The sequence below is a fragment of the Patiria miniata genome, unplaced genomic scaffold, assembly GCF_015706575.1.
Source record: "Patiria miniata isolate m_02_andy unplaced genomic scaffold, ASM1570657v1 HiC_scaffold_29, whole genome shotgun sequence".
NCBI lineage: Eukaryota > Metazoa > Echinodermata > Asteroidea > Valvatida > Asterinidae > Patiria > Patiria miniata.
In genome coordinates, this window is record NW_024037068.1 from 23,621,744 (window position 1) to 23,646,110 (window position 24,367).

The window sequence follows — 24,367 nt, forward strand, 5'->3', positions numbered from 1 at the left end:
CCCATTTCATAAGCTTTCTTTTAGTACAAGAATCATTCAAATCACTCGTGTACTTTTCAAGTACATCACATACATGAGAATTGGTTTCGTTTGCTGAACGACCACCTGTCTTTTGTATGTAAAGTTAATGTGGTTAAACTTGGTCGTAACCAGATGATATGATTATATAATCTTGCAATAAATAATTACGTCTACTTTCATTTAAGACCATATTAAAATCTTACTGCAGAAATAGCACATGTATTTGGCAAAATACCGGCCTACGTGGTATACACTTGCGTGTTTAGCCCTACATTTTCAGTAAATAACACCCTGTTGTTTATAATCACACTTTGACTTCGATTAAACAGTGTTACTCTCTGGTTAATCATGTTGTTCCCTTGAGATTCAAGATGTAATGAAAACTGGTAATATCTACTTGTGATGCTCAGACACTATTTTCACTGCAAAAATCGAATCGATTTTAAAGGGATTTGTTTTCAATCTGCAACTTACATTGATTGATTGGTGACGGGTTGATAAAATAAAAACTAGTTTTGCTGGCACCTGCACTATAACTGGTATTGGATCGGTAGTGTTTTATAATTTAAGACTCTTTAAAACCAGAGTGTGATATTTGAGCCAATTCGGTAGTACTATTAGGTCGTGTTCGAATCACGTACGACCGACCGATTATAACGCACGAGTCTATGGGAATTGGCGGCAGCCGCAGGCTAGTGGCTTCCAAAGGGGTGGTGCGCGTGTTATTTTCAGCCGTAGGCAAGTGATTCATGCACAGCCTTACTTTTCGTGTGACTTGTCTTGTTACATAATTACATGTAATAAACTTTGTTCTTTTTTTCCAATGACCAATACCTCAATAAAAAGTAGGGATGGGAGGATGTAATATCCTCCGTATCAAATGCAAGCCAAGTGCAACTGTTGATGAAGAACCACATTATTACCCAGCCACGCAGGATCGGTCTTTAGCTTGACCTCATTTAACGCAGGGTGGCGCTCTTTTCCCCTTTTCTGGTATTTCAGTGAAAGTGGACCAGTAGGCCACAGTATCAATTGAACAGCAGTCGTCTTTTCCCTTCCCTGCTTTAATTTTAAAATGGGGTACGGTTGCCGTTGTAGCCCCCCCCCCCTCCGCCAGAAGCTGAGTGCACAAAGGCCGATACGTCATGAGCACGGGAAGGCTATCTCTTCTAGCACGGAGGCCACATTCATAGCGAAAGCGTTCTTCAGGATAACCTTCATGGAACAATTGTCATAATTTTGTCGCCGTTGAAGGGAGTGTACAGTGATCATGTGCCCGGACACGGCTATAATTCCCACTTTATACTGGTAGTTACTTTAGTACAGGCATAGGGCTAGCTCTATGGTATAGGCCTACGTGTTTCCGGCTCATTTTATTTCAACAATGGCTAAAAAAAGCTAAACATGCAGGGCATGGAATCGTAACAATTCAATCTGATAACAATTAGGAAGGTTGCCAAGACTGTATTGGAGGCTTTATTGGGGAACTTTATAAGTTTGACGAAAAATTATTTTAGTTTAAAAGATGACACTTAACTTTCAGTAATGTATTATCTTAAGTTGATATCTTCTTGACAGCGTACTTTAAATTCCTTTACCATCGAACTGCTTTGGTAGCGGCTACCTATTTCTGGGCATGTACACATGGGCTAGAATTTTTCTAACTGTTGCCCGGGCAGCGTTAGGGTTCCATAAACTTGCGCAAGGAATAGACCTTTATCATACTGCCACCATTTCAGTCATGTTCCCTGCATCCAATACCAGTAGTGAATGATAATGTTTTGTGTGCATAAAGGCACCAGACTATTTTCCCTTCCAGTCTCGCTTTTGCTACGTTGATTTGAATGGGAACAAATTCAAGATGGCGGCAACATGATAATGGTCTATACGTATCGTGGCAGTAAGCAACCCACGCTGCGTTGCAGTTTCATCAATATTTTATTGCGCTCTTCGAAGAGGTGAAAGTTACACGCAGAAAATAATCCGGAAAGACATGGTAGGCGGATTGGTCCACCTTATTCCTCATTTCAAGACCCGTATTTATACATTTGCCTTCGATTTGGCTTTAGGCCAAAAAAAAAGTCTCCGGTTTCTGGTTTGTGCGCGCGTCGCCGTAGCCATGCGCGTCGGCAAAATGAAAACGTTTTTTTTTCAATACAAGATGATGTTTCAAAACCGCCAAACTCACTGGTTTGACTGGAATTCTGCTGCTGCACAATTTTGACGTGTTTTTAGATGGGGTTATGATCGAGAATAAGATTTATGTGGCCTCTCTGGACCATATATTTGCACTAAGTTTAGTCGGGCACCATTTGCAATCATCAGCCGACAATTGAAGCCAAAAAAAAAAAAAAAAACAGGTAAAAAAAAAAAAAAAGCCGCGTCGCCGCACCACTTTTGGGCAAGCTCCATACCAGAAACCGGAGACTTTTTTTGTGGGCCTTACTGACCTACCCACAATAACGATTTCATGTCAAGTGAGGGCCTTGGACGCATGGTTGATTGAGTAAATTCGTACATTGTACTGGTCTACAGGCCTTAGTCGTAAATGCTTGTGCTGGTAGGAAATACAGGGCTTTGCATTGAGGTCGACTTCGGCCTATTTTATACGAGGTGTCATTGGCTGGTTCTCGTTCTGCCATCACTTACGCCACAAGATTGTGTAGGATAACAACTTTAGGTTAAAGCAATGAATGTTAAGAAGGCATTGGTTTATGCAAAATTGGTCATGGGTGATTGCTTCATATAAGGCTGAATTCAAAGACTCTGTACTTTCGTCAGCTGTAGGCCAGTTGGTGTGCGGATGAGCCGAGCAACGCAGAGCTGCGGACATCAGGAATTTAGCTACAAAATCGGTAAGAAGATCTCAATCCAGGAGACTTGAAATCACAATTGATGTACTCGTCGTGTTGGTTTGTTATCCTCACAATATATTGGGAAATGAGAAGTTTATTTATGAGGTACAGGTATTTATTTTATTCTGTCTTCAAACAGATTTAACACGTGCCAGATTCTCATTATGTGAAGGTACTGTTGATGTAAATTGTGATTTTACTGAATTTTTGCTGACACCGTATTCAAAGGGGGATCCGAGGAGAGTGATTGCAATGGCTTACAACCCCTTCCCAGACTGACCAATGTACATTATTGTTTTTATGATCAAAATCAAAATTTGCTTATGTTGCCTAAAACTCTATGTCTTGACTTAACACTGCATATATTTTAATTAAGACATTTGGCCTGTTTTGCTTTGACCTCAACGCCCCATCCATACCCCTACTAAATCTTAGACTTAATACCCCATCCATACCCATACCAAATCTTAGACTTATACAACACCTCAGCAACCCACTTTGAATATCCGCCTCTGCTAGTTTAAAGCTCACTTAGGCTACTCGTTAAGTTGAAGAACAAACGGTGATTTTTTTTTATGAACTGTGATGAGAGACCTTTTCGCATGAAGATCAATACGAGATCCAGCGTAAAAAGTCACCGAGTTAAATCAAAACAAACTGTTGTATACGTCTCAGTCACGATAACAATTAGATGTAAAATGTCACGCTATGGTTACATTATTAGTGTATACTATGTTAGGCTGTTGCACGATATGGCATTGTTACTTCAACGACATTTCTGTCGCGTGCTAAATGAACAACGGATTCCGCCTCCTCCCCTAAGACCTCCGCCATCGAGTGAAAAAAAAATTGAAACTCGGTACATGCATAGAGCAACTAATCATAAACATACCCAAGAAATTTCATGACTATAGGTCAAAGGGTTTCGGAATTATGGCCAACTAATTGTTTATATGTACGAATGGTTATTTTGCTCTGCGCACACGTCGTATATGGGAAAGTTCAGTTTTCACGCCGGAATTTTTTAATGTTTTTGGTATCAAACATGCGCAAGGCTCAAGGCTAAAAAGTCATAACAGCTCGGGTCGCGGAAAGAAATCAAGGCTATCGTGGAAAACGTTGGGGCGGATTCCACCCCGGCCCTTTTAGGGTTAAAGTGAGCAATGAAGGATAATACCCAAAATGAAACATACTCATGCACAGAAAGCATGTATTAACACCACGATTGCTTAATTAATTGTGTTGAAAACGAATGCCAAGACTTTTGGTTTTGATATTATTGTTCTCGTTTATTTATAAACAACGAGATGATTTTTTGCAAAGCATGGTCTCTGTTAATTCTAGAAACAGCGGAATTTCAAATGCTGAAATTACTTTCTAGGGACAGTCATCATGCTACCAACAACGAAGGAATATTTTGATGTTTAGTCACACGAGTTTGCATGGTGACAAATAACTTGATACGTGACCAAAAACGAGAACCAGCATTTTTTTCAAGGAGAATGTGACAGGTCAGTGCGCCTGTAAATATCAAAAATTAGGATTTATGTATCTTGCCTGCTACCGGAATATTATCGAATGTGCGGGTAGTTGAAGGTTATAAATGACGCCATTGTCGTGCTCATGAATAAGTCATTTCGGAGTTACAAAAATGTACAACTGTACATGCGCACATCCCATGACAACGATTAGGGTCGGGGGATAAACAGTTCGCCACACGCGTGCAAAACCGTAGCGGGGTACCAACAAAATTATAGAACAGTTCTTATTTTGAAGTAGATGCAAAATGTTGATTGTTTTCAACGGCACCATGGTTTACGTTGCTTCGTGTGCTCCAACTTTTGTGCGAGCAAAAATTTCCATCTTCTGTTTTACTAGAACAAAATTGCAAAATGTGGATTTGGTTACCACGTCCCCCATGCATGGACTTGTGTACATTTATCTGCTTTGTTTATCTTCCGACACTAAATCGTTGAATCTGATGTGCGCACGTGCAGTAGTACATTTTTGTAACTCCGAAAATGGCTTATATGGAACGTGGCATTAGCGTACCCATGCAGAAATGGCCACTAATCACTCATACAATTATACAGGGTGCGTCAAAAAGGAAGTGCCCTGGATTGATTATTTTGTTTTTTGAAAAAAAAAATACAATTTAAGAATGAAGTATGCCTTAAAGGACCGTTGTCTTCCACTCATCTAAAAAAAAACTATCTTAGAATTGATCCATTCTTTTAGATGCTATGCATGTTTTACCAAAAGCAACTTTTTTTTTTTAGAGCTGTCCATAAAATGCCATTGTATGAAGCCCGGGAAGGGACAGGGTGGCATTTTTTTTTGGCATTCGCTAATTCGTTCGCACGAATTACTAATTCGTTCGCACGAATTGCTAATTCGTTCCCACGAATTACTATTTCGTTCCCACGAATTGCTATTTCGTTCGCACGAATTACTAATTCGTGCGAACGAATTACTAATTCGTGCGAACGAATTAACAAACTCCAGTAATTCGTTCGCACGAGTTACTAATTCGTTCGCACGAATTAGGATTTCGTTCGAACGAATTAGTAATTCGTGCGAACGAATTAGCAAACGCCAAAAAAAAATTCCACCCTGTCCCTTCCCGGGCTTCATACCATTGGAAGCTATTCAACTGAGTGAGAATTACAGGTTACAACCATGCATTCATATACAAATGGATTTAACCCTAAAAGGGCCGGGGCGAAATCCGCCCCCACCCCTCAACTTTTTCCGCGATAACCTTGAATTTTTGGGGGATTTTGCGACCTGAGCTGTTATGACTTTTTAGCCTCAAGCCTTGCGCATCTTTTGATACCAAAAACATAAAAAATTCCGGCGTGAAAACTGAAGTTTGCCATTTACGTCGTGTACACAGAGCACAATTACCATTCGTACATATGAATAATTAATTAGCCATAATTTCAAAACCCTTTAACCTATGCGTCACTCGATGGCCGAGATCATAGGAGGGGGCAAAATCACGGGGGGGGGGGCAAAATCCCCCCCCCCCCCCCGCCGGCTGTGAGATGGTCAAAATAACCCGGCCCTTTTAGGGTTAATCATTTGAGTCAGATTAAAACTTTATTTTTACTGTCAGCTTTTGTTTTGAATATGAGGAACAAGTCCATTTTGTCCCTGAAATATCAATGACAATGCATCTGCTTTCCTTTTGCAAGTTTCTGTTCATTCGTGGACGTTGAAAAAGCGCTTATTTTTCATTACATTTAATGGTAATTCCTCAGTTCGTAAAACGGTAAATGATTAGTTGTGGACAGCTGAATTTTATGATCTTTTTATTGAAATCATCATCAAATTATGAGAAATGTTCACAGTTACTAGTCAATAAACATGCACTTTTTGAGTATGTAGGCATGGTTCCCTCATGGTCTGGAGCGTTGAATTCGTGGTCTGGGGCTAATTCTGCAGGTTGTGGGTTCGAGCCCAGCCTGAGCTATGACACAGTACGCCTATGTGGGTAGAGGCATTTTTAATGCCTTGTAGTGCACTAGTTAATACCCATCCCAGCCCTATTCATACCGTGAAGAGATTATTATGATATGGTCTGTGAGGGCCTAGTTCTTTTACACTTTCCCCTAAAGCCCACACCTCAAGTGGCCTTTGGCCTTGTGATGGCCGAATTGCATTAACCCTAAAGGGGCCGGGTTATTTTGACCATCTCTCAGCCGGGGGGGGGGGGCGGATTCCGCCCCCCCCCCCCTAAGATCTCGGCCATCGAGTGACGAACATTTTTGAAACTCACTACATGCATAGAACAACTCTTCCTCAACATGCCCAAGAAATTTCATGACTATAGGTCAAAGGGTTTTGGAATTATGGCTAATTAATTATTCATATGTATGAATGCCAATTCTGCTCGGTTTACACGACGTATATGCGAAAATTCAGTTTTCACGGCGCGTAGCGCCGGAAAATTTTTCGCTACGTGCAAACCCGTGGTCCGATTTTTATGTTTTTGGTATCAAAAGATGCGCAAAGCTCGAGGCTAAAAAGTCATAATAGCTAGGGTCGCGAAAAAAATTTTTTTAGAAGCTATCGCGGAAAATGTTGAGGGGGGGGGCGGATTCCGCCCCCCCCCCGGCCCTTTTAGGGTTAAAAACAAAGAATTTTCTAATTCGGTCACTTTCTTTTTTAAGCACACTATTTTTTGATCGACTTAAAGTGGTTTTAAAATGAACTTTTAATTCCCCTTTCTGTGTTTCGGTATTTTTGTTTCATGCCAGTTTCATGCCCTTTTTTCGCCAGTTTCCAGATTCGAGGATCTCTATAATGCCAAACAAATTCGGTTTGTCGTCCAGGCCCGGTTCCTTTGTTCCCGGCCGTCTCATTTTTAAAAATATTTTGTCTTGTATGTGGGTTCTATTAAATTGTGGTATTGCTATAAATGCAAGTTTATAATTATGTTAGAAATGTCGGCGGCTCCTTTGACACAAATGAATCAGCAAAAGTGTCGAGAAAATGGAACAATGCATCCTGGAAAATCCACCATCTTGAAAAAGGGCCACCTGCTCCACTTTTCCCCCAAGAAGTCCAGACGAGAATCTTTTTGTTCACTTGACAGATGTCCTAAGGGAGATCCCTTAATGATGCGTTGCCCTAGCAAGTTCGATTAAGAACAACTGGTTAGTAAGTGGTAGATTAATTGGGGTGATTTCATAAAGCCTGCAAAGTAATACTCAAATGCCAAGGAGCTTGAGTCAATTTTGGGGGGTCAAATCAGGGACATCACAAAAAAAAATGGTCCTGGATTTCCCTGTAGGGTGTCATAAAATTGCTTTGTTATGCAACCATATCCTCTGCGATAAACCAATGATTACTAGCTAAGTTCAAATATCAAGGTGCTTTAGATTCCACTGTACGGCGATTGGAGTCGGTAAGCGAAACCACATTCAACCTAAATTCCTCCGTAATTTGTTTATGGGTTATGAGGTAAACAACGCCCTCAATAAGCGAAATTATATTAACCCCCAAAGAAATTGCTGAGGAATTTAGTCAAAATTTTAGCCTTAGTTCCTCAGCAATTTGTTTATGAGTCATGATGTTAACAACGCCCTCAATGCTCTGAATGCTTGCTGTTAAAAGTCCAAACATCATCAACCGGCGTGCGTTAGAGTTGAGTAGCCTATGATTAGCCTAGGTTCCTTATCAAAATGCCGTTGGAATTTGGGTAAATACCATCACCAGTCACTTAGAGACAGTCAAATCTCATAACAATTCCTCTTTACATCTTTCCCCTTCACCCGTTTACTCCTTAGTATCGTCTGCTTGGCACTATGGCGAGTACCAGCATAAGAATTCACCAGTTAGTCATTCCGCTGGTTATATTCCTCCTCGCTGGGCAATGCGAGTCCACACCGACGGTCGAACAGAAGCGATTGAAGCTTCTTTATTACACCGCCTCAGACGACGGCAGTCATCACCTGACCAACATTAAGATCGCCGAAGCTCTTGTCCGGAAAGGGCATGACGTCACCTTCCTCCTTAGCGACAGCTGCACAAAATGGCGGAATGCCGACGGGGCTGACATGTTCAGGTTTGCCGTGCACCGGTCGCTGTACACGGCGGAGGACCGGGAGCGGAACCTCCGGGCGATCTCTCGTCTGGGCTTGACCGGAGAGCTTCGTGGACTGGCCAATGCTGCTAGGTTCTACATCGGGCAAAAGTTTTTCTCCAACGCAAAGACTCCGCAGCTGTTGTTCGATTTCCACACGAACGAATGCGACAGCCTTCTGGGGGACAACGCGACGATTAGTGCAATGAGAGAGGAGAGCTTCGACCTGCTGATCGGGGAGGATCTGTCTGATTGCCACCCGCTGCTAGCAGAGATTTTGGGAATCAAGTTTGTCCTGGTCAGTGGAACGGGCATTATCCCTTCCAAAGGAAGCTGGTAGGTACACACAAATATAATGTATTTTCATGTGAAGGATTATACAATATGAGGTTTATCCTTGGCAGGTGTTGCCAGCGTTCTGTCACTTTGCAATTCCTCTTTGAAGACGACCAAGACCAAGTGTACAACTTGCGAGAGCAAGAGTAAAACCTGGAAGTCAGGGACCAAGTGCGAGACATGGATTCGATAGTCAATATCCAAAACAGACCGAGAACGAGATCACACATGGACTCGACGGTCAAGAGCCAAAACAGGCCGAGAACGAGATTACGGAGGGTCTATTAATTTTGTTTGGAGGTCTTGACAAAATGTTGTGACGTAGCGATTGGGGGTGTAATCCCTCCCCAATGACCAAAAAGGGGAGGGGAGAAGGGGGAAAATGCGCGCGCCTGATCAACACGCTGAACGCGCTCGATGCACACGGCCCGCCTGTGTGTGAAGTGTGGTCCGATCCGATGTGTGCGTTGTACCTCAGGTCGAACTTGCGAAGACAAAGAACAGTCGCCGACTGACTTTTCAGGAATCAAGCGGCGTCTGAGCTACGACCGTCGGGAACAACTAAGTCGCCGATTTTGTGCGACCTGAGTGTAACTGCGACAATATTAAAACGATCAACATCAGTTGGCGCTCAAAAAAAAATAACCAGTCGCAAGAGTAGAAGAAATTCAACTTCTGCGACGTGTTCCGCGACAATCACAGGATTACTCAGTTTTGTGACCTGAGCAGAAGGTGGTCATGCCGGGAATTAGGAGCATAATTTGTGTGCTTGATGCCGACGGTTCCACCGTGGCGCAAGCAAATCGTGATTTATCAAGCTGCGCCTTAGCAAAGACCGTCGGGAACAAATTTAGTCGCCGATTTGTTTGCGACTTTAGTGTAACTGCGACGATATTAAGGCGATCGGCATCAGAAGGCGTGAATCGGCGTCGATTTGTGAGTGACATGAGCATGGTTGCGATTATATTGCGTCGTATGTCGCTTGTTTCACGAGAACACACGATTTCTCAGTTTTCTGACCTATATACGCTTTACCTTTCTGCTTGATGCCGATGGCTTTGTCATGGCTCAAGGAAATCGCACGTAAACCTAAGGGCAGCCTAAGAACCCAAATTAAAATATTTCGCTACGCCACTGCGTTTCTTGTCTCCTTTTCTTGATAGGTACGGCATTCCAAACCACCCAGCCTACATACCTGAACGCCAGGCAGGCCTGACTGACCAGATGAACCTCCTTCAGCGTGTGAAGAACACGTATTTATACTTTATCAACAACCAGGCCAGGCGATCCATGCTTTGGAAGTACGAGGACCTGCAAAGGAAGTACAAACTAATGCCGGAGAAGCGGATGCCGGAGATGTTGGCCCAGGCTCAGCTCTGGCTGTTCTACGGGGACTTTGGGCTGGAGTTCGCCCGACCCTTGCAGCCCAACACTGTGGTGCTCGCCTCGCCCATGCTGGGTCTCCCTTCCGACGAAAAGGTGAGGGACGAACAAAATCTGGTCGGTATAGGAGAGACGTTGACAAAAAGGTTTGTCGGTGTCGTTTTGACGAGTTTGGGTTGAACGATACTGGTTTGGTTTTTGAGCAGGTGATGCTGGATTGCAAAGTACACACACGTTTTGCCCAAAGCAAACTAGAATTTAGAATTTAATTAGCTTACCAGCTAAAATAGGTCCGAGCCTTATTGTCGGCTCTTAATACATTCGCATCAAAACACCAGTTAATGCTATGTCCCTCAAGCGGACCGTGTTTTTTTTCTCTGCACATTGTACACCAATTTGTCTGTTTTTCTTTCAAACTTGCCGCATGCAGAGAGGCCTAAGGATGCTTCTCGTTTGTTTTTTCTTCATTGATGTTTCGTTAAAAGACTATAAGTGTTCCTTGTCTTCCAACTTCCAAGCGATTAGTGCCTATTAAAAACATGGAGCTGGATCCCACAAACCTCTACAAAATAAAAATAATAAGAATAATAATTTAAATAAAATGCTTATATATCTTATATATCTCGTTATTGCCCTGTTCATTAGGCCACGAGACAATGCGGCAGCACAGCCGATATCAGTGCATATTCGGTCCTCTACCCTCACATGCACCCGTTCATACTCCTGGGTACTACCCATTCATACTCTATGCCAGACCGAGTGCTGACGCCTATCCACTGGATCGCAAGCCTCATGCTGTTTATAGAAGCTTGTTTGAAGAACGCCACATTTTAGCACAAAACTGTCTTTGTCACTGCACTTAGATACCGAGGGATCAGCAGGAATTCCTCGATGCCGCCGACGAGGGCGTCGTCCTGTTTACGCTTGGCGGTCACGTGAACGACATGGAAACTGCGCAGGCTCAGATGTTTGCCAACGGATTGGCCAAGCTGAAGCAGCGCGTCATCTGGCAGTTCCCTGGCAGCCTGTCGCATTTGCAAATCGGGAACAACACAAAGGTTGTACAATGGATGCCACAGCAGAAGATACTGGGTGGGTTTGTGCTGATTTTTTCCACACAAGTGGTTCGGCCAATTTCAGTTTGGAGCTGGTTTTCAAGCATGCGATGGGGCAGCTATATGATGCGATGCAGTGCAGTTTATCCAAACATTAATTATAGTTGCCGGATTTGAATAAAACCCTAAAATCCGGTCACATTTATTTCAATCAGTAACTTTGAGGAATCCAGTACACAGTTAAAGTGTCAGGAAATACAGGCAGATGCGTTATCTGCACACAATTGTGTCAAATAAAATCTTTGTCCCGCCTTCAGGCAACTGTATCTGTACCTTAAATTCTACATTAACATAACAATACATGTAATTATTCTGATAATGCAAAAAGGCGCTATGAACGCTAACTGCACCACGGGTCATTTGTCTCTTTATATCGTGCGTGGCACCAGCAAATGTATCTACATGTGTATATGTTAACGACCGAGATTACTTCACATATCCCGGGCACCAAATGAGTGAGCTGAAAGTAAAGTCAGAAGTTAAAGGCAAGGTGCCAATTCGTAGGATGGGCCATTTTCATTCACGTTATTAACGCCATCTACCGGACTTTTAACCACTGCATCATAAATCAAGAATAAACGATATCGATTGTTCGATTAATCCTTATGTAGGCCTACACTGAAGCTTCCATGTCGTGTACTAAAATGCAGTTAACTGCGCAGAAGAATTTAATAAAATCCTGCGTCTCTAACATCCTTCAGTTTATATATTCATAACTTCTTAACGAGCATTTCCCCCTTCACACTCTCAGCTCATCGGAACACCAAGGCGCTGTTGAGTCACGGCGGGTTGAACGGCATGTACGAGGCGGCTTGGTACGGCCTACCCATGGTCGGTATACCCCTCTTCGGTGACCACTTCGACAACATGGAGCGAGCAGTCGCTAAGGGGATGGCTTTGCAGTTGGACATCGCCACGTTGACAGAGGACGCCCTCTACGACACGGTCGCTCGCGTTATTGATGACCCAAGGTTTGTAACATCAGCGCCTCGTCAAAGTGCGCCGCTATTTTAGTCCGATGACTGAATTGAAATATGCATATGATAATACGAGACTACTATACAAGTTACATGACCCTCTGCCGTGTTTTATCAACTCGTATGTACCCATTGTCTCATCCCTGGTACCTGATTGCAACAAGGCAGCTATTAAAGAAAAAGTATACTGTACTTTAAGCGTAGTATTTGTCCATTTTGAAGCACCAAGGGTCATATGGCCAGATGAGGGTCAAACCACAAATTATGTCTATCCCATGAGGCGATACAACTTTGTATGGGCCATTTTAGCACATAATTTAGTGAGACTAAAACATCACGAGAAGTCATAAAGCGAGAGCAGGATTGGGATGTACATGGTGCTGACGGGAACTGTGTATCTCCTCAATAACGGTCCTGAGACCGTAAGTGGTCGTCGTTCCGCTAGACCTACTAAACAAATAAAGAGGTTCTTTAGGAAGATCGTAGACACATTGGTGGTATTTCCCCTCTGATAATTGGAGCAGTTCCCGCGCATAATATTTTCTTTAGACTCCTTTTTTGCTGCCATGGTTAAAGTCTGAAAGTGATGATTATGAGAAACCCTTCTATAAGTGATTTTTATGAGAAACCCTTCTCGCATCTCGACGTGAGAGCTAGTTGCATAAGGCCCTCTGTCAATCATCCTGGTAGTGTATATATCAGAAAGGGCAATTGCCATTTCAGAGAGCATTCAAGGTATCCAAGTCTGTCAAATAATTAACATTTACCTACCTGGTCACCGATGTGTTCATCGTTTCCTGTGTTTCATTAGTTTTCTTCAAATTATGTTTTCCGATATAGATATCGCAAGAGGGCGCAAAACATCTCGCGCCTACTGCGCGACGATCCTGTCATCCCGTCCGAGAAGGCAGCCCACTGGATCGCCCACGTGGGCAGGTACGGTGGGGAGTACTTGCGCCCTCGCGCGGCCGACCTCAGCTGGATCCAGTACCACCTGCTGGACGTGTACGCCTTCCTGGCCGCCATTTTGTTCGGTGTGCTCGGTGTGTTGCTTCTAGGCTGCAAGGGGTTTATTTGGATTGTGTGTCGCAACCGCAAGCAGCAGCAGAAGATAAAAGTGAACTAACGAAGTTCAGATCATTTTTTCCCTTTCAAATAAACCAGAAAGTTGCGGCCCAATCGTGTTTCAAAGGTTTCTATTCTGAGCCATATAGAATTATACACAAATGCAAATCACTACTTCGTTTTCCAATTTTATATAATTTCAGAAAAGGGCTTGGAGTGTTAGTGTAATATTTGGGATTTATGTAAATAAAGACGCAATACAAAGTCCAAGAGCACAGTATCCATACAAAGATCAAGGCAGCTATGCTTTAGTTAGTGTTGCCAACTCAATGGTGACAAGAAGGAGAACTGCGATCTCCTATTGGCAGAGCACCAGTAATTGGTCTTCAATTGGTTGAGAGTTCAGACCCCCGTCGTTGAAAAATAAAAATTTGTAAATGAATCGTTTCTTCCCATTGTATTTACATGACTTTTTGTTTTAATGAAACGCTCAAGTTGTAAATAATTGTAAACCCACGCATATGGTTTATAATGTCAGATATAATTGTAGTATATTGTGTTACACGGCGATTTTTCCCCTTTTTTTCAACTGGATTAAATGATTGGTAGATAATTAATGCAGTGGTTTTTTTTTACTATCGTTGATATTGTATGCCATAGCAAAGAGAAAACATAATATTTTGGAAATCTCATGGCATAACTGTGGCTTACTCATTTCATGACGCAGCGTACTTCGCGCGTGCCTGAGAGCGTCGGAATCAGACGAATAATTAATGCACTCGCACCGTTAGTAGCCTCGTATTTCTGTGATTTCTAGCAGGTTAGAGTCCAGCCTTTATTCTGGTTACAAGAGTTGCGTTCATGCAATTTCCTTTCTTTTTGTGAGTTGACACAGTCGATAGTTATTTATTTGTACCTTGGTTGCAGTCGTGAACATCACGATAACCCAATGACCCCAACCAGTGTAGAATAAACATTCATGTGTTTTCATTCTCTGTTCAATTTTCGGGTGGTAATTCGATGACTTTTGGGAGAAAATTCGATCCGAAGATAATCACTCCTAAAAGTAGTCACCCTTTTAAAAAATTATGTCTGCGCTCCATTACCAAACAGAGTAATTTTGGTGCCCAATTTCGTCCGAATTACACAATAGTACGAGCTTGCGCTCCCGTGCACGGCTTCCACCCATCTTAGTTTACAAAGTTCAAGTCCATGGTCCACAAAATGCTCTAATAGCAAAATTATATAGGTCTGCACCTATGTTGGAGGGCATGGGTTTAAATCAATGCACTCCGCGTGAGTGCAACACACGAATGAAATAACAAGGAAATAGGGTATTCTAGTTCCCAGACCAAACGATTCTTACTATAGGTTTTCTCGGCTATTTGAAAGATTGTTCATTCAAATTCACAAACTCTATCATTCAATTTCATCCACGAAAAGACTAAGACGCTTTTAACAAAACCAATTAAATTAGTTAATTACTATTCATTTAAAATTTTGGTCACCCTCTTTAGTCACCGGGTCGAGAATGGCAGCATTTAGAGATCGAATTTGATGTCTGAATACCAAGGTTTTGCGTAGACGAGACAAAATACTGAATACTCTGGGTCGAAATCGTGTGCTCATTGTTTGAAATTGTTTGAACTGATTTTGAAATTGTCTGACAAAAGGCGAAAATAATAATTTGAAGTACACTAAATCGATGTTGCCGGACAAATTTGAATTAGAAACGGTGAATTCGAATGATAAACGTTTTAAAATAGCCGGGAAAACCTATATTTATGATGAATCTTATATAGGTCAGGTTAATCTGGTTCCTGGTTCCTTGACCTGACAATTCCCCGACGCCCTGACGTCTACACTGTAGGGCAGGCAACCGCCACAGGGCTTAACATAAACAAGATGTCCCTTTTTCAAAGCTTGGCCTTTTTTTTGAAAATACCCGGGCGCTATTCGAGATTGTCGAAGAAATGCATCCGCCAAACTTCGGACACTTCGCAGAAACGGAAATTATGCATTCCTACTGTTCTTTGGTCACGAGCCGTGGCGGTTACCTTATCTAAGCTTATTCGTAACTAGTCGGAATCTTTGTTCTTGAAGTCAGACTAAGGTCAGGTAACCGCCATGCGCGGCACGTGACCAAAACGGGAGGAATGCCTCCCGTTTCCAAAAATGTCCGAAGCTTGCTGAATACATTTCGTCGACAATATCGGATAGTGCCCGGGTAAAAAAATATATATTTTCTGGTCAGGCTTATTAAAAATGTGAAAAATACATTGATGATTAATATTCGTTGCTTACGTAAAAAGATGGCATTCACTTACGACTTCATGCATCACGTATGCACTTGGATCGTACGAGGAGCAATCTTTGCTGGGTAATGTACTTTAGGTTTTCCCGGCTATTTTTCACTCAAATTCACCAACTCTATTATTTAATTTCGTCCACAAAAAAAACAATCACACGCTTTGAACAAAACCAATTTAGTCATTAACCATTCAATTTCAAAGTTTGGTCAACCGCTTTAGTCACCGGGTCGAGAATATTCGTTATTGCTGATCAAATTCGTCTAAGCTGTTGCCAAATGGGCAGCATTCAGAGATCAAATTCGTCATATATAAATCATTTAGACGAATTTGACTTCTGAATAACACGATTCGGCGCAAACGAGACGAGATCGAATACTCAGGGTGGAATACTCAATGTGCTCATTGTTTAAATTTGATGGACTAAATTTGAAATAGTCCGACAAAAGACGAAATTAAACATTTGAAGTGCACTACATGTAAATCGATGTTCCTGGAAGAATTTGACTGTACGAATCGGTGAAATCGAACGAAAAATGTTTTAAATTGCAGGGAAAAACCTATGTTTTTAATCTGACTACGGTTACAAAGCTCGGCACCGCTTCCAGTTCGGCTTCGCCTGCTTTTTGGGTCTCTATAACTCTGAAGACTCTAGCTCAACAATCAACATGAGTCAATATGTTACTAAAATATCAAGTTAGTAATCAAGTAAAATATCAAGTAGTAAGTGACACATATTGATCGGAACGTTAAATGTTTTCAATGATAAGCCAAACCGGAAACGGAGCCGAGCTTTGAAAAAAAGGCCATCGTGTTTATTTATAGGTTTCCCCGGCTATTTTAAAACGTTTATCATTGGAATTCACCGTTTCTAATATTTAAATTCGTCCATCAACATCGATTTAGTGCACTTCCAATGTTAAATTAGGTCTTTTATCAGACTATTTCAAATTCAGTTCAAGCGAATTCACGCTTTCGTCCTGGAGTATTCGATTTCGTCTCGTCAAACCTAGTTTTTCAGAAATCAAATTCGTCTAATTGATTTATATGAGACTAATTCGATCCCTGAATTCTGCAACTCGGCAACAGCTTAGACGATTTGTAATGACGAATATTAAATTTTATGGAGCCGGTGACTAAAGATTGTGGCCAAACTATGAAATTGAATACTAAATGACTAAATCGGTTTTGTTAAAAGCGTGTGAATTTTTTTTTCGCACGAAATTGAATGTTTGGATGAAAAGTGTTTTAAAATAGCCGGGAAAACCTAAATTAATAATAACAATAGCGGGTTCTCATATAGGACCTAATGCTTTTAGCTCAATTAAATTCGTCTTAAGCCACACAATGTTATCATAATTTTTGTGTTCCATTTCGTTATACATCCCCTTAATATCTTCAGTAGAAGGTATGTAGTTCGCTATTAATAACTATTCTTCACTTTTTTTCTTATCTTGTTTTTTATTCATTAACTTATCGCTTGTTTCTTTTGATTTAATCTGGGTAAGACTCAATATTCTAGGCACATTGCACGGGGATTTCGGTGTTGTCGATCCTTCTTTAATGCTAACACTAATTCTTTCGTTTGTTTATTTTAATAAAGACATTTTATAAAGAGTAAGCTCAATTTGAGAATCGAACATTTATTATTTTTGTTCTCGTGAATATAGTTTTTCCACTAAAGGTAAATAAAGCTTGTTAATAAAACAAAAACCCACAGCAAAACTAGGCGGATACATCATATCTCAGGTCAACAAATGGGTGCAAGATTCAGTAAAGTATGGGTCTGCGCAGGATATGTCTGCATATCGCATCGTTCCTTCATCTAATGATAATCTCAATTAAGATACGTTTACATATTTCGTCGTTATAATAACTGATCTACTGGACAACTAGCTACAACATCATTTCCCACTCTTTGCAAATGTATTGATGTAATCGTGGAATTACATTGAAATATGCTACTAATAGTATGAATCTTACTGAATTATAATAAAACATTTAACAATATATAAAATATTACGTTAAACATAGAAATTGTATTTGCATCGATATATTCCGAATTGAATCATAATGTTCTTCAGTGTCAACAATCAATACACATGCATTACCAAAATGTACATTATAATTTTACTACTGGGCAAAACCCAATCATTGATCAAAGGCAATTATCAGAAAACTGTTGATGTATAATATTCAAAATATAATTTCTGATTTCCTTGCTTGACCAGTTTCGATTGTGAAAGGTATTTACAAAATGAAAAAAAAAAACATGAAATAATTAATTATCCTTAGGTTTGCCAAATGACATCCATGAACCTGTTTAACAATAATTCCAGTTTCACCTTAAAGAAATGTAGTTACATCTTAATCCACTTCCAAAACCTGTTAAATTGTATTATTGCGCATAATACGACAGGGAAGTTAGTCGGGGGTTTTTGGTTGTTTTTTTCCAAGCTTTTTGGTTAAGCGCAATTTAATGTGAGCTTTCTGTATTGTGTGAGCATTGGGAGTTCCATGACAGTTTCTCTGTCTTTTAAACAACAGATAAATTATGAAATTATTTAAATGGATCTGATATTGTTAAAGATTCATTCCTGGGTACTATTTCACATCGAAGTTTCACCCGTCAAAAATATATATCTTTTTGTGTCATGTTATTTTAAAAGTTACCGAACGAAAAAAAAAAATCCACCCACGTTTACTTATTTGCGACCCAACGATTAATCGGCTGTCGCAGGGCGGGTTCATTTGTGCGGGTTCAAAGAGCATAGAGTACACATCTTTCAGGATTTAAACTTTCATCTATCAAGAAAATATGTTGGGTGTAACTGATTTCATTTTTTTTCATGTAACAGCATATACAGGCTTGACTAGGCCTACTCGTGAGGTCCGTAGCCAGCCTGGTGTTCCACCGGATGGAAAAACAATGGAACAATTGCCCCATAAGAGAATCTCTATGGAGTTTCAGATTTCAATAGGAACAAAGGAAACCAAAAGAAGGGAAACAAGGGTCTACCCCATAGGTATATTTGTGTGAGGTTTGCTGGAGTTCTGCTTTCAATAGGGGACGTTGAACAATAGAGGACAATAGGGTCCCTAATTCCCAAGAGGTCCCCAATTTGGATTCTTGTACAAACATATGGGAGGTCTTCCTAGAAAGTTAGTACAAACAAAAAAAGGGACAATAGGGGGTCCCCGATTGCAGGCAAATACACGCTTGGGTGTCTGGGTGCGCGTTTTTATGGTGTAAATCGAGGACACACACGTGCAACAACATCGGTAAATCGAGGACAGAAACCGAATCGCGGACTCCTCGGTTGGAAAACGTGTACAAAACCAATGAGAGCTGCTGTAAAAAGGCAAAAGTGAAAGGAAAGAGGAACAAAAAAACCCCACTCGATTTACACCCATAAACGTGTGTGTCTGAGTATTGGCAAACATTTGCACAATTAGCCAGATGACGTTAGCTCAACCCTCATCAATTGCCACTGCCTGAGCCTCCGACACGTCAATACAGACTTCACATTTCGCACCGTCCCCCATGGTACCAGTGATAATCAATTCGTTGGTCTGCACGGTCAATGGATGCAACTGACCCCTAAATTCACGGGTGGCCGAATGCATCTGGCTGTTTGGCTTATAATACATACGGTTAAAATCCTCTTTCCCGTACTGTTGAGAGACTTCAACACCGAGCCAGTTCGAGTTAATGAAACGACGAAATGGGACCGACCACATAATATTAATGTACTGAGGTCGGGCTAGCCCTTCCACCTGAAAGGACACAGTCCCGTAAGTGCTGGTCGCTGTTCCCTCGGTCTTTTCAGCTACAAAGGCTTCAGCCGTCCCTGGATACACATCGTGCTGAGCCGTAACCGAATGTCCACCTTTGATGAAGATCTATTTTGGGGGAAAAGAAAGTATTTTAAAAGAGCAACTTTAACTTAGTTCACCGAAAATGTTGTGTCGAGTTCTAGAATTTTGTAAAGGACGAATAGACCATTATCGTGTTCAGCCATTTGATTTGTTCCCATTCAAATCACTGTAACCAACACGAGGCTGGAGGGGGAAATGTTGCATGTTCACCCAATGAAGTGCATGGTAATTAAGCATTGGTGAAGTAATTTCGCCACATTTTTCATCATTAATGTTATTTTAAAGTTGGAAAAATCACTCGGGTGGGACTCGAACCCACGACCTCCTGCTTTCTAGTGCAGATGTGTTACCAACTTTCTCTCGGGAGGTAAAACACTGAGTATACAGTGTTTAAACGTCGGTGAAGGGCAAAACCTGATTTGATTTATATCACCCCGACGCAAAAATTCCATCTTATAATAAGGGAATAAATGTGTGCTCCGGAGGTTTTTATCACTCTGTTTAATACCACTTAGAGTCTGGCTGCTGATAATTACCCGAGCCGGAGGCGAGGGTAATTATCAGCACCCAGACTCTAAGTGGTATTAAACAGAGTGATAAATACCGACGGAGTACATATTTATTCCCATTCATAAATACCTTTTCGGTAAAAAAAAATCATATACTTCGTTCAAAACATCCCGATTTTGTTCAACAAATTCACTTTATGCTTTTTGAAACATCCCTCCTGCAAAATAATGGAGTGTTCAGCTGGCGAGTAAGATGAAAACAACCCTTTTATGGAGATTGACGCGCGCGTATCATGTTCTACGCGATGTCGCGCAGAACGCACCTGGCGCGTTGTGTTTTGAATTTAGAACTATAAAATTCTAACTCCCTGGTAGTGTTGCGCATGCCTACGTGAGGATTGTGAACGTTCAACCAATGAAACGATAAGAGGCACTGGATTTTTAGGAGTCTATATTTTATTGTGACACTGGAAAAGTGTTTAAGACCAGCTAGCCATGTCTTTATCATCCGTTTAATACCGGCCACGTGACGGGCTCTCGACCAATAGGAATGGCTAAACTGTCTGAGGTATTTATGAATAGTTTATTGCGGTACTCGTGGCTATGTACATCAGATTCGAACCGGCCAATCGATCCCGTTAGCTCGGTTTACTTCATTTTAATTAGGAAACAAGTTGGCAAATCCTATGACAGGTAAATAAAAGCTAAAATCGCGATATCAACGTTGATTGTTTTATTATATGAATCAAAATAAACAGCGGTTAGCAGTATTAAGGCATAGAGCCATTTAATATTCCATTGACCTTTTATGAGTGTGTTCCTTACCGCAGCACTTTTTAGTTTCCACTGTGTACGGTTCACCACCTTCACAGCACAGGCCCGGACTGTGTAGGCGTTCGCAAGCATTTGCTCTGCAGACGTGGTTAGCAGGCTAACACCTGCTCGAACACCTCCGTCCATGCGTTGCTCATCTGAAAGGAAAGAATTTGCAGTTAAAGAGGAAAACAACTTGGGATAAAGGGCAGCTGCATGCAATGGTTGCAATCATTTTACCAGCTGTTTGGGCAAAGATCTTAAAAGCGCCTGTTTTCGATAACAAAATCCTTGATACTGTGGCGAAAAATGCGAGGGGTGGAGAAAAAAGGACCGCCGAACTACTGCGATGAGTAGACGCGCACTTGTCGCCGTGCTGTTTATTAAACATTAAAGTATGTTAGGAAAAAGGGGAAAATCATTCTAGTATACCCCAAGTTCGGCCATGTATCTGGAATATGTGTATCCATGAAAACTTACCTGGAGGTAAGCTCACCCTGGCTATCGGAGTTGTAGCCTGTATGCACCCCCCCCTCCGACTAGGCATGCTTAGATACGCCTCCTAATTGTTTCTTTCATTAAACCTTTCCCTATTATTCAATGCTATTATTCTAACTGTTTTGTCCATATACGTTTGCTTTGGCATACAAAACTATAATTGTACCCATGAATATCAATTTACAGGTATAATCCTAAATGTAAGTACCTATTAAACAGGTGTTTGTTTGTTGACGTCATGCCGGGTGCACTGAACTTATTCTTGTTTTTATGTTAAATTTAATTTCTGTGTTGCATTTCATTGTGTTTATATGTGTATCTTAGTGTTTAAACTTGTTCTTATATTTGTATTCTCACCCCTATATTTTACATATTTGCATTTTTGTTTCTTCATTCTAGTTTTTACTTAATGTTCTTAGTGATTTTAGGCCAAAAAAAAAAGGTCTCCGGTTTCTGGTATGCGCGCGCGTCGCCGTAGCCATGCGCGTCGGCAAAATGAAAAAGTTTTTTTTTTCAATACAAGAGGATGTTTCAAAACCGCCAAACTCACTGGTTTGACTGGAATTCTGCTGCTGCACAATTTTAACATGTTTTTAGATGGGGTTATGATCGAGAATAAGATTTATGTGGCCTCTCTGGACTCCCATATATTTGCACTAAGTTTAGTCGGGCACCATTTGCAGTCATCAGCCGACATTTGAAGCCAAAAAAAAAAAAAAAAAACAGGTAAAAAAAAAAAAAGCCGCGTCGCCGCACCACTTTTGGGGCAAGCTCCATACCAGAAACCGGAGACTTTTTTTTTTGGCCTTACATAATGTTTTTCTTTTTATTTCATTTTATTCTTATCATTTTATAATGGGCCCTCAGTAATAGCAGTTTTTAACTAATGAGGCTACCCTGTCTAAATAAAACTATAAATAAATAAATAAAATAAATTCAAGTCCATTGAAAATAGTGTAAAATCAACAAAGTTTAGGGCCAAATAACATGCAAGCCGACATCACTAGGGTTCCTCAAACAAAAATTAAATTATTGTCTTATTCTTCATCTGTCTATTCCTTTTCAATTGTAGGGGGATTAGCCAATTACATTTTGAAATATTCACACGAAAACAAACTCACCTTCCGAAAAGTGATACTTCCCAAGGGTGCTTGTAACCATTTTACAAATGGCATCTATGGACTTTCTCAGGCAAATAGGACCCATTTCTTTTCTTTCCACCATGATTTTATCAATTGAAATCTGCTCTCAAATGGAAGCCCAAAAAACCAGAAAGTTGATTTTCGACTGTGTTTATACAGTCCCACCCTTTTCTTTTCTTTTTTCAGAAAAGTTGTCATGCTAATGAGCTCGCGTAGAATTTCTCGCTTCAATTAGTGCGCTAAACCTTTTATGACTCACTTTAATTTTCAAGATGGCAGAAAGGAACAAAAGCCCGTTGGTGCCAACATTTTTTTTTTTTTTATTTTTTTTTTTTGGAAAGGTTTTTTTTGGGGGGAAATTTTTGTATGGGAAGTTTTTTGGGGGAGGGGGATTTTATTTTGTTTGGGGGAGGAAAGTTTTTTTGTTAGGATTTTTTTTTTGACACAACAAAGATTTGTTACGCGGGCATTGCCGTACTTCATGTCCATAATGTACAAGAACGATTTCAGGCCATAGCGAAGTGCCGTTTCTTGGTCAATGGTTACATAAAGGCGGCGCTGCGCAATCTATTTTTAGGACCTTTTGAAAATAATTTTTTTGAGGGGGGGGGGAAACGTCTTCTTCTTTTTTAGGAATATCTTGGGGTTTTGGGGTTTTTTTGTTTTTTGATTTGTTTTTTTTTTATTTTTGACTATTCCTGATGGATCTGGAACCAGACTACTCAGGGGAAGGGCGCTGATGACGCAGGTAGGTAAAAAAAAAAATCCCCCCCCAAAAAAAATCAAAAAAAAAAAATCTGGTCGTGGAGTACTGAAAACAAACAAGGACATGTATTTCAACAACTCATTACTGTAGTTATACGATTAAACTAATTAGAAAAAAAAGGACAGATGGAAAAAGTATATATTTTAGCTGTCATTGACTCAATAATCGTTACCATGCAGATGTAATATGCATTAATGGTACGTACGTGAAATAGTGCAAAAGTTATCTAAACAACAGCGTCCTATGTGACGTGTTAGTAATGATTTAGGTTCATACTATAATGTGCAATTACTGCGTTTGTCGGCCTTTTGGTCTTATCATCGCACCAATACAAAGTACGTGTTTGTTTATCGTCTGAAAACAGTTCCATATTGAAACATATCCATTAATAACTATGGGATTTCCAATTATCCCAAAAATAGAACTCCAAATATCCCGATTAAAAATTTAAAAATAAATTTAGAGGGTCGATGGATATTGATTGTTTTGCCAGAAATATACTCCCTACCATTAGTTGATTTTCCTACCACTAGTAATCTCTGGTATTTATTATTGAAGAGTAAGCGAAATGGGACATTCGTGAGAACGAGGATGAGCAGGAAAGAGTATTTTGGTTTCGGGTTTCAAAAGCCAATCTGTCAAGGAGTATATTGTTTATTCGGGTGATTTATTTCCTATCCGTAAAGCATTGGTTCCTCTTGCCCTCTTACAGCACATTGCTTTACTCCGTTGAACGCCTCAATCGCCTGCTCAATGTTTAAACATGATATTCCCTTAGAAAATTATGAATAAAGGTATAAGGAAACAACTAAATATCGGCGAGATTGGGGAAATGTGACAACTTCAGCCCTCTAAATATAATTCGTTTCGTACATTTCATCCCTCACCTGTGGTCCCAGCAGGGAGTGGTTGTGTGGCCAAACTCCGTCACATTTTCATGCTAATGTATTTTTCCCGCATAAAAGTCAATTGTTCGGTAAAGATTTAATCCAACTCGCCCAATACAAAAAGATGGTACTTACGAAATGCTTTTCTCTGATACCTTGTCCGACTAGAACCCTCACAGTCGCAGTCTCAGACACTTAAGTACCTCAGTTCCAGGCGCAGCC

At 40.8% G+C, this 24,367-nt stretch overlaps 2 protein-coding genes across 2 annotated transcripts; one reads left to right on the top strand and one right to left on the bottom strand.

Moving 5' to 3' along the window:
• The first annotated feature begins 2,656 nt into the window (after positions 1–2,656).
• On the top strand, positions 2,657–14,344 carry LOC119735779 (2-hydroxyacylsphingosine 1-beta-galactosyltransferase-like). Its single transcript, XM_038209707.1, has 6 exons — positions 2,657–2,876; positions 8,171–8,802; positions 9,966–10,281; positions 11,049–11,277; positions 12,052–12,271; positions 13,118–14,344. The coding sequence occupies exons 2-6, from the start codon at positions 8,189–8,191 to the stop codon at positions 13,401–13,403; spliced, it is 1,665 nt and encodes a 554-aa protein (XP_038065635.1). The 5' UTR covers positions 2,657–2,876; positions 8,171–8,188; the 3' UTR covers positions 13,404–14,344.
• A 3,787-nt stretch (positions 14,345–18,131) lies between these two features.
• Positions 18,132–22,511, bottom strand: LOC119735281 (tereporin-Ca1-like). The gene is made up of 3 exons (XM_038208980.1): positions 22,472–22,511; positions 20,865–21,010; positions 18,132–19,554 (listed from the first exon to the last, which is right to left on the bottom strand). The coding sequence occupies exons 1-3, from the start codon at positions 22,509–22,511 to the stop codon at positions 19,123–19,125; spliced, it is 618 nt and encodes a 205-aa protein (XP_038064908.1). The 3' UTR covers positions 18,132–19,122.
• Positions 22,512–24,367: the final 1,856 nt, after the last annotated feature.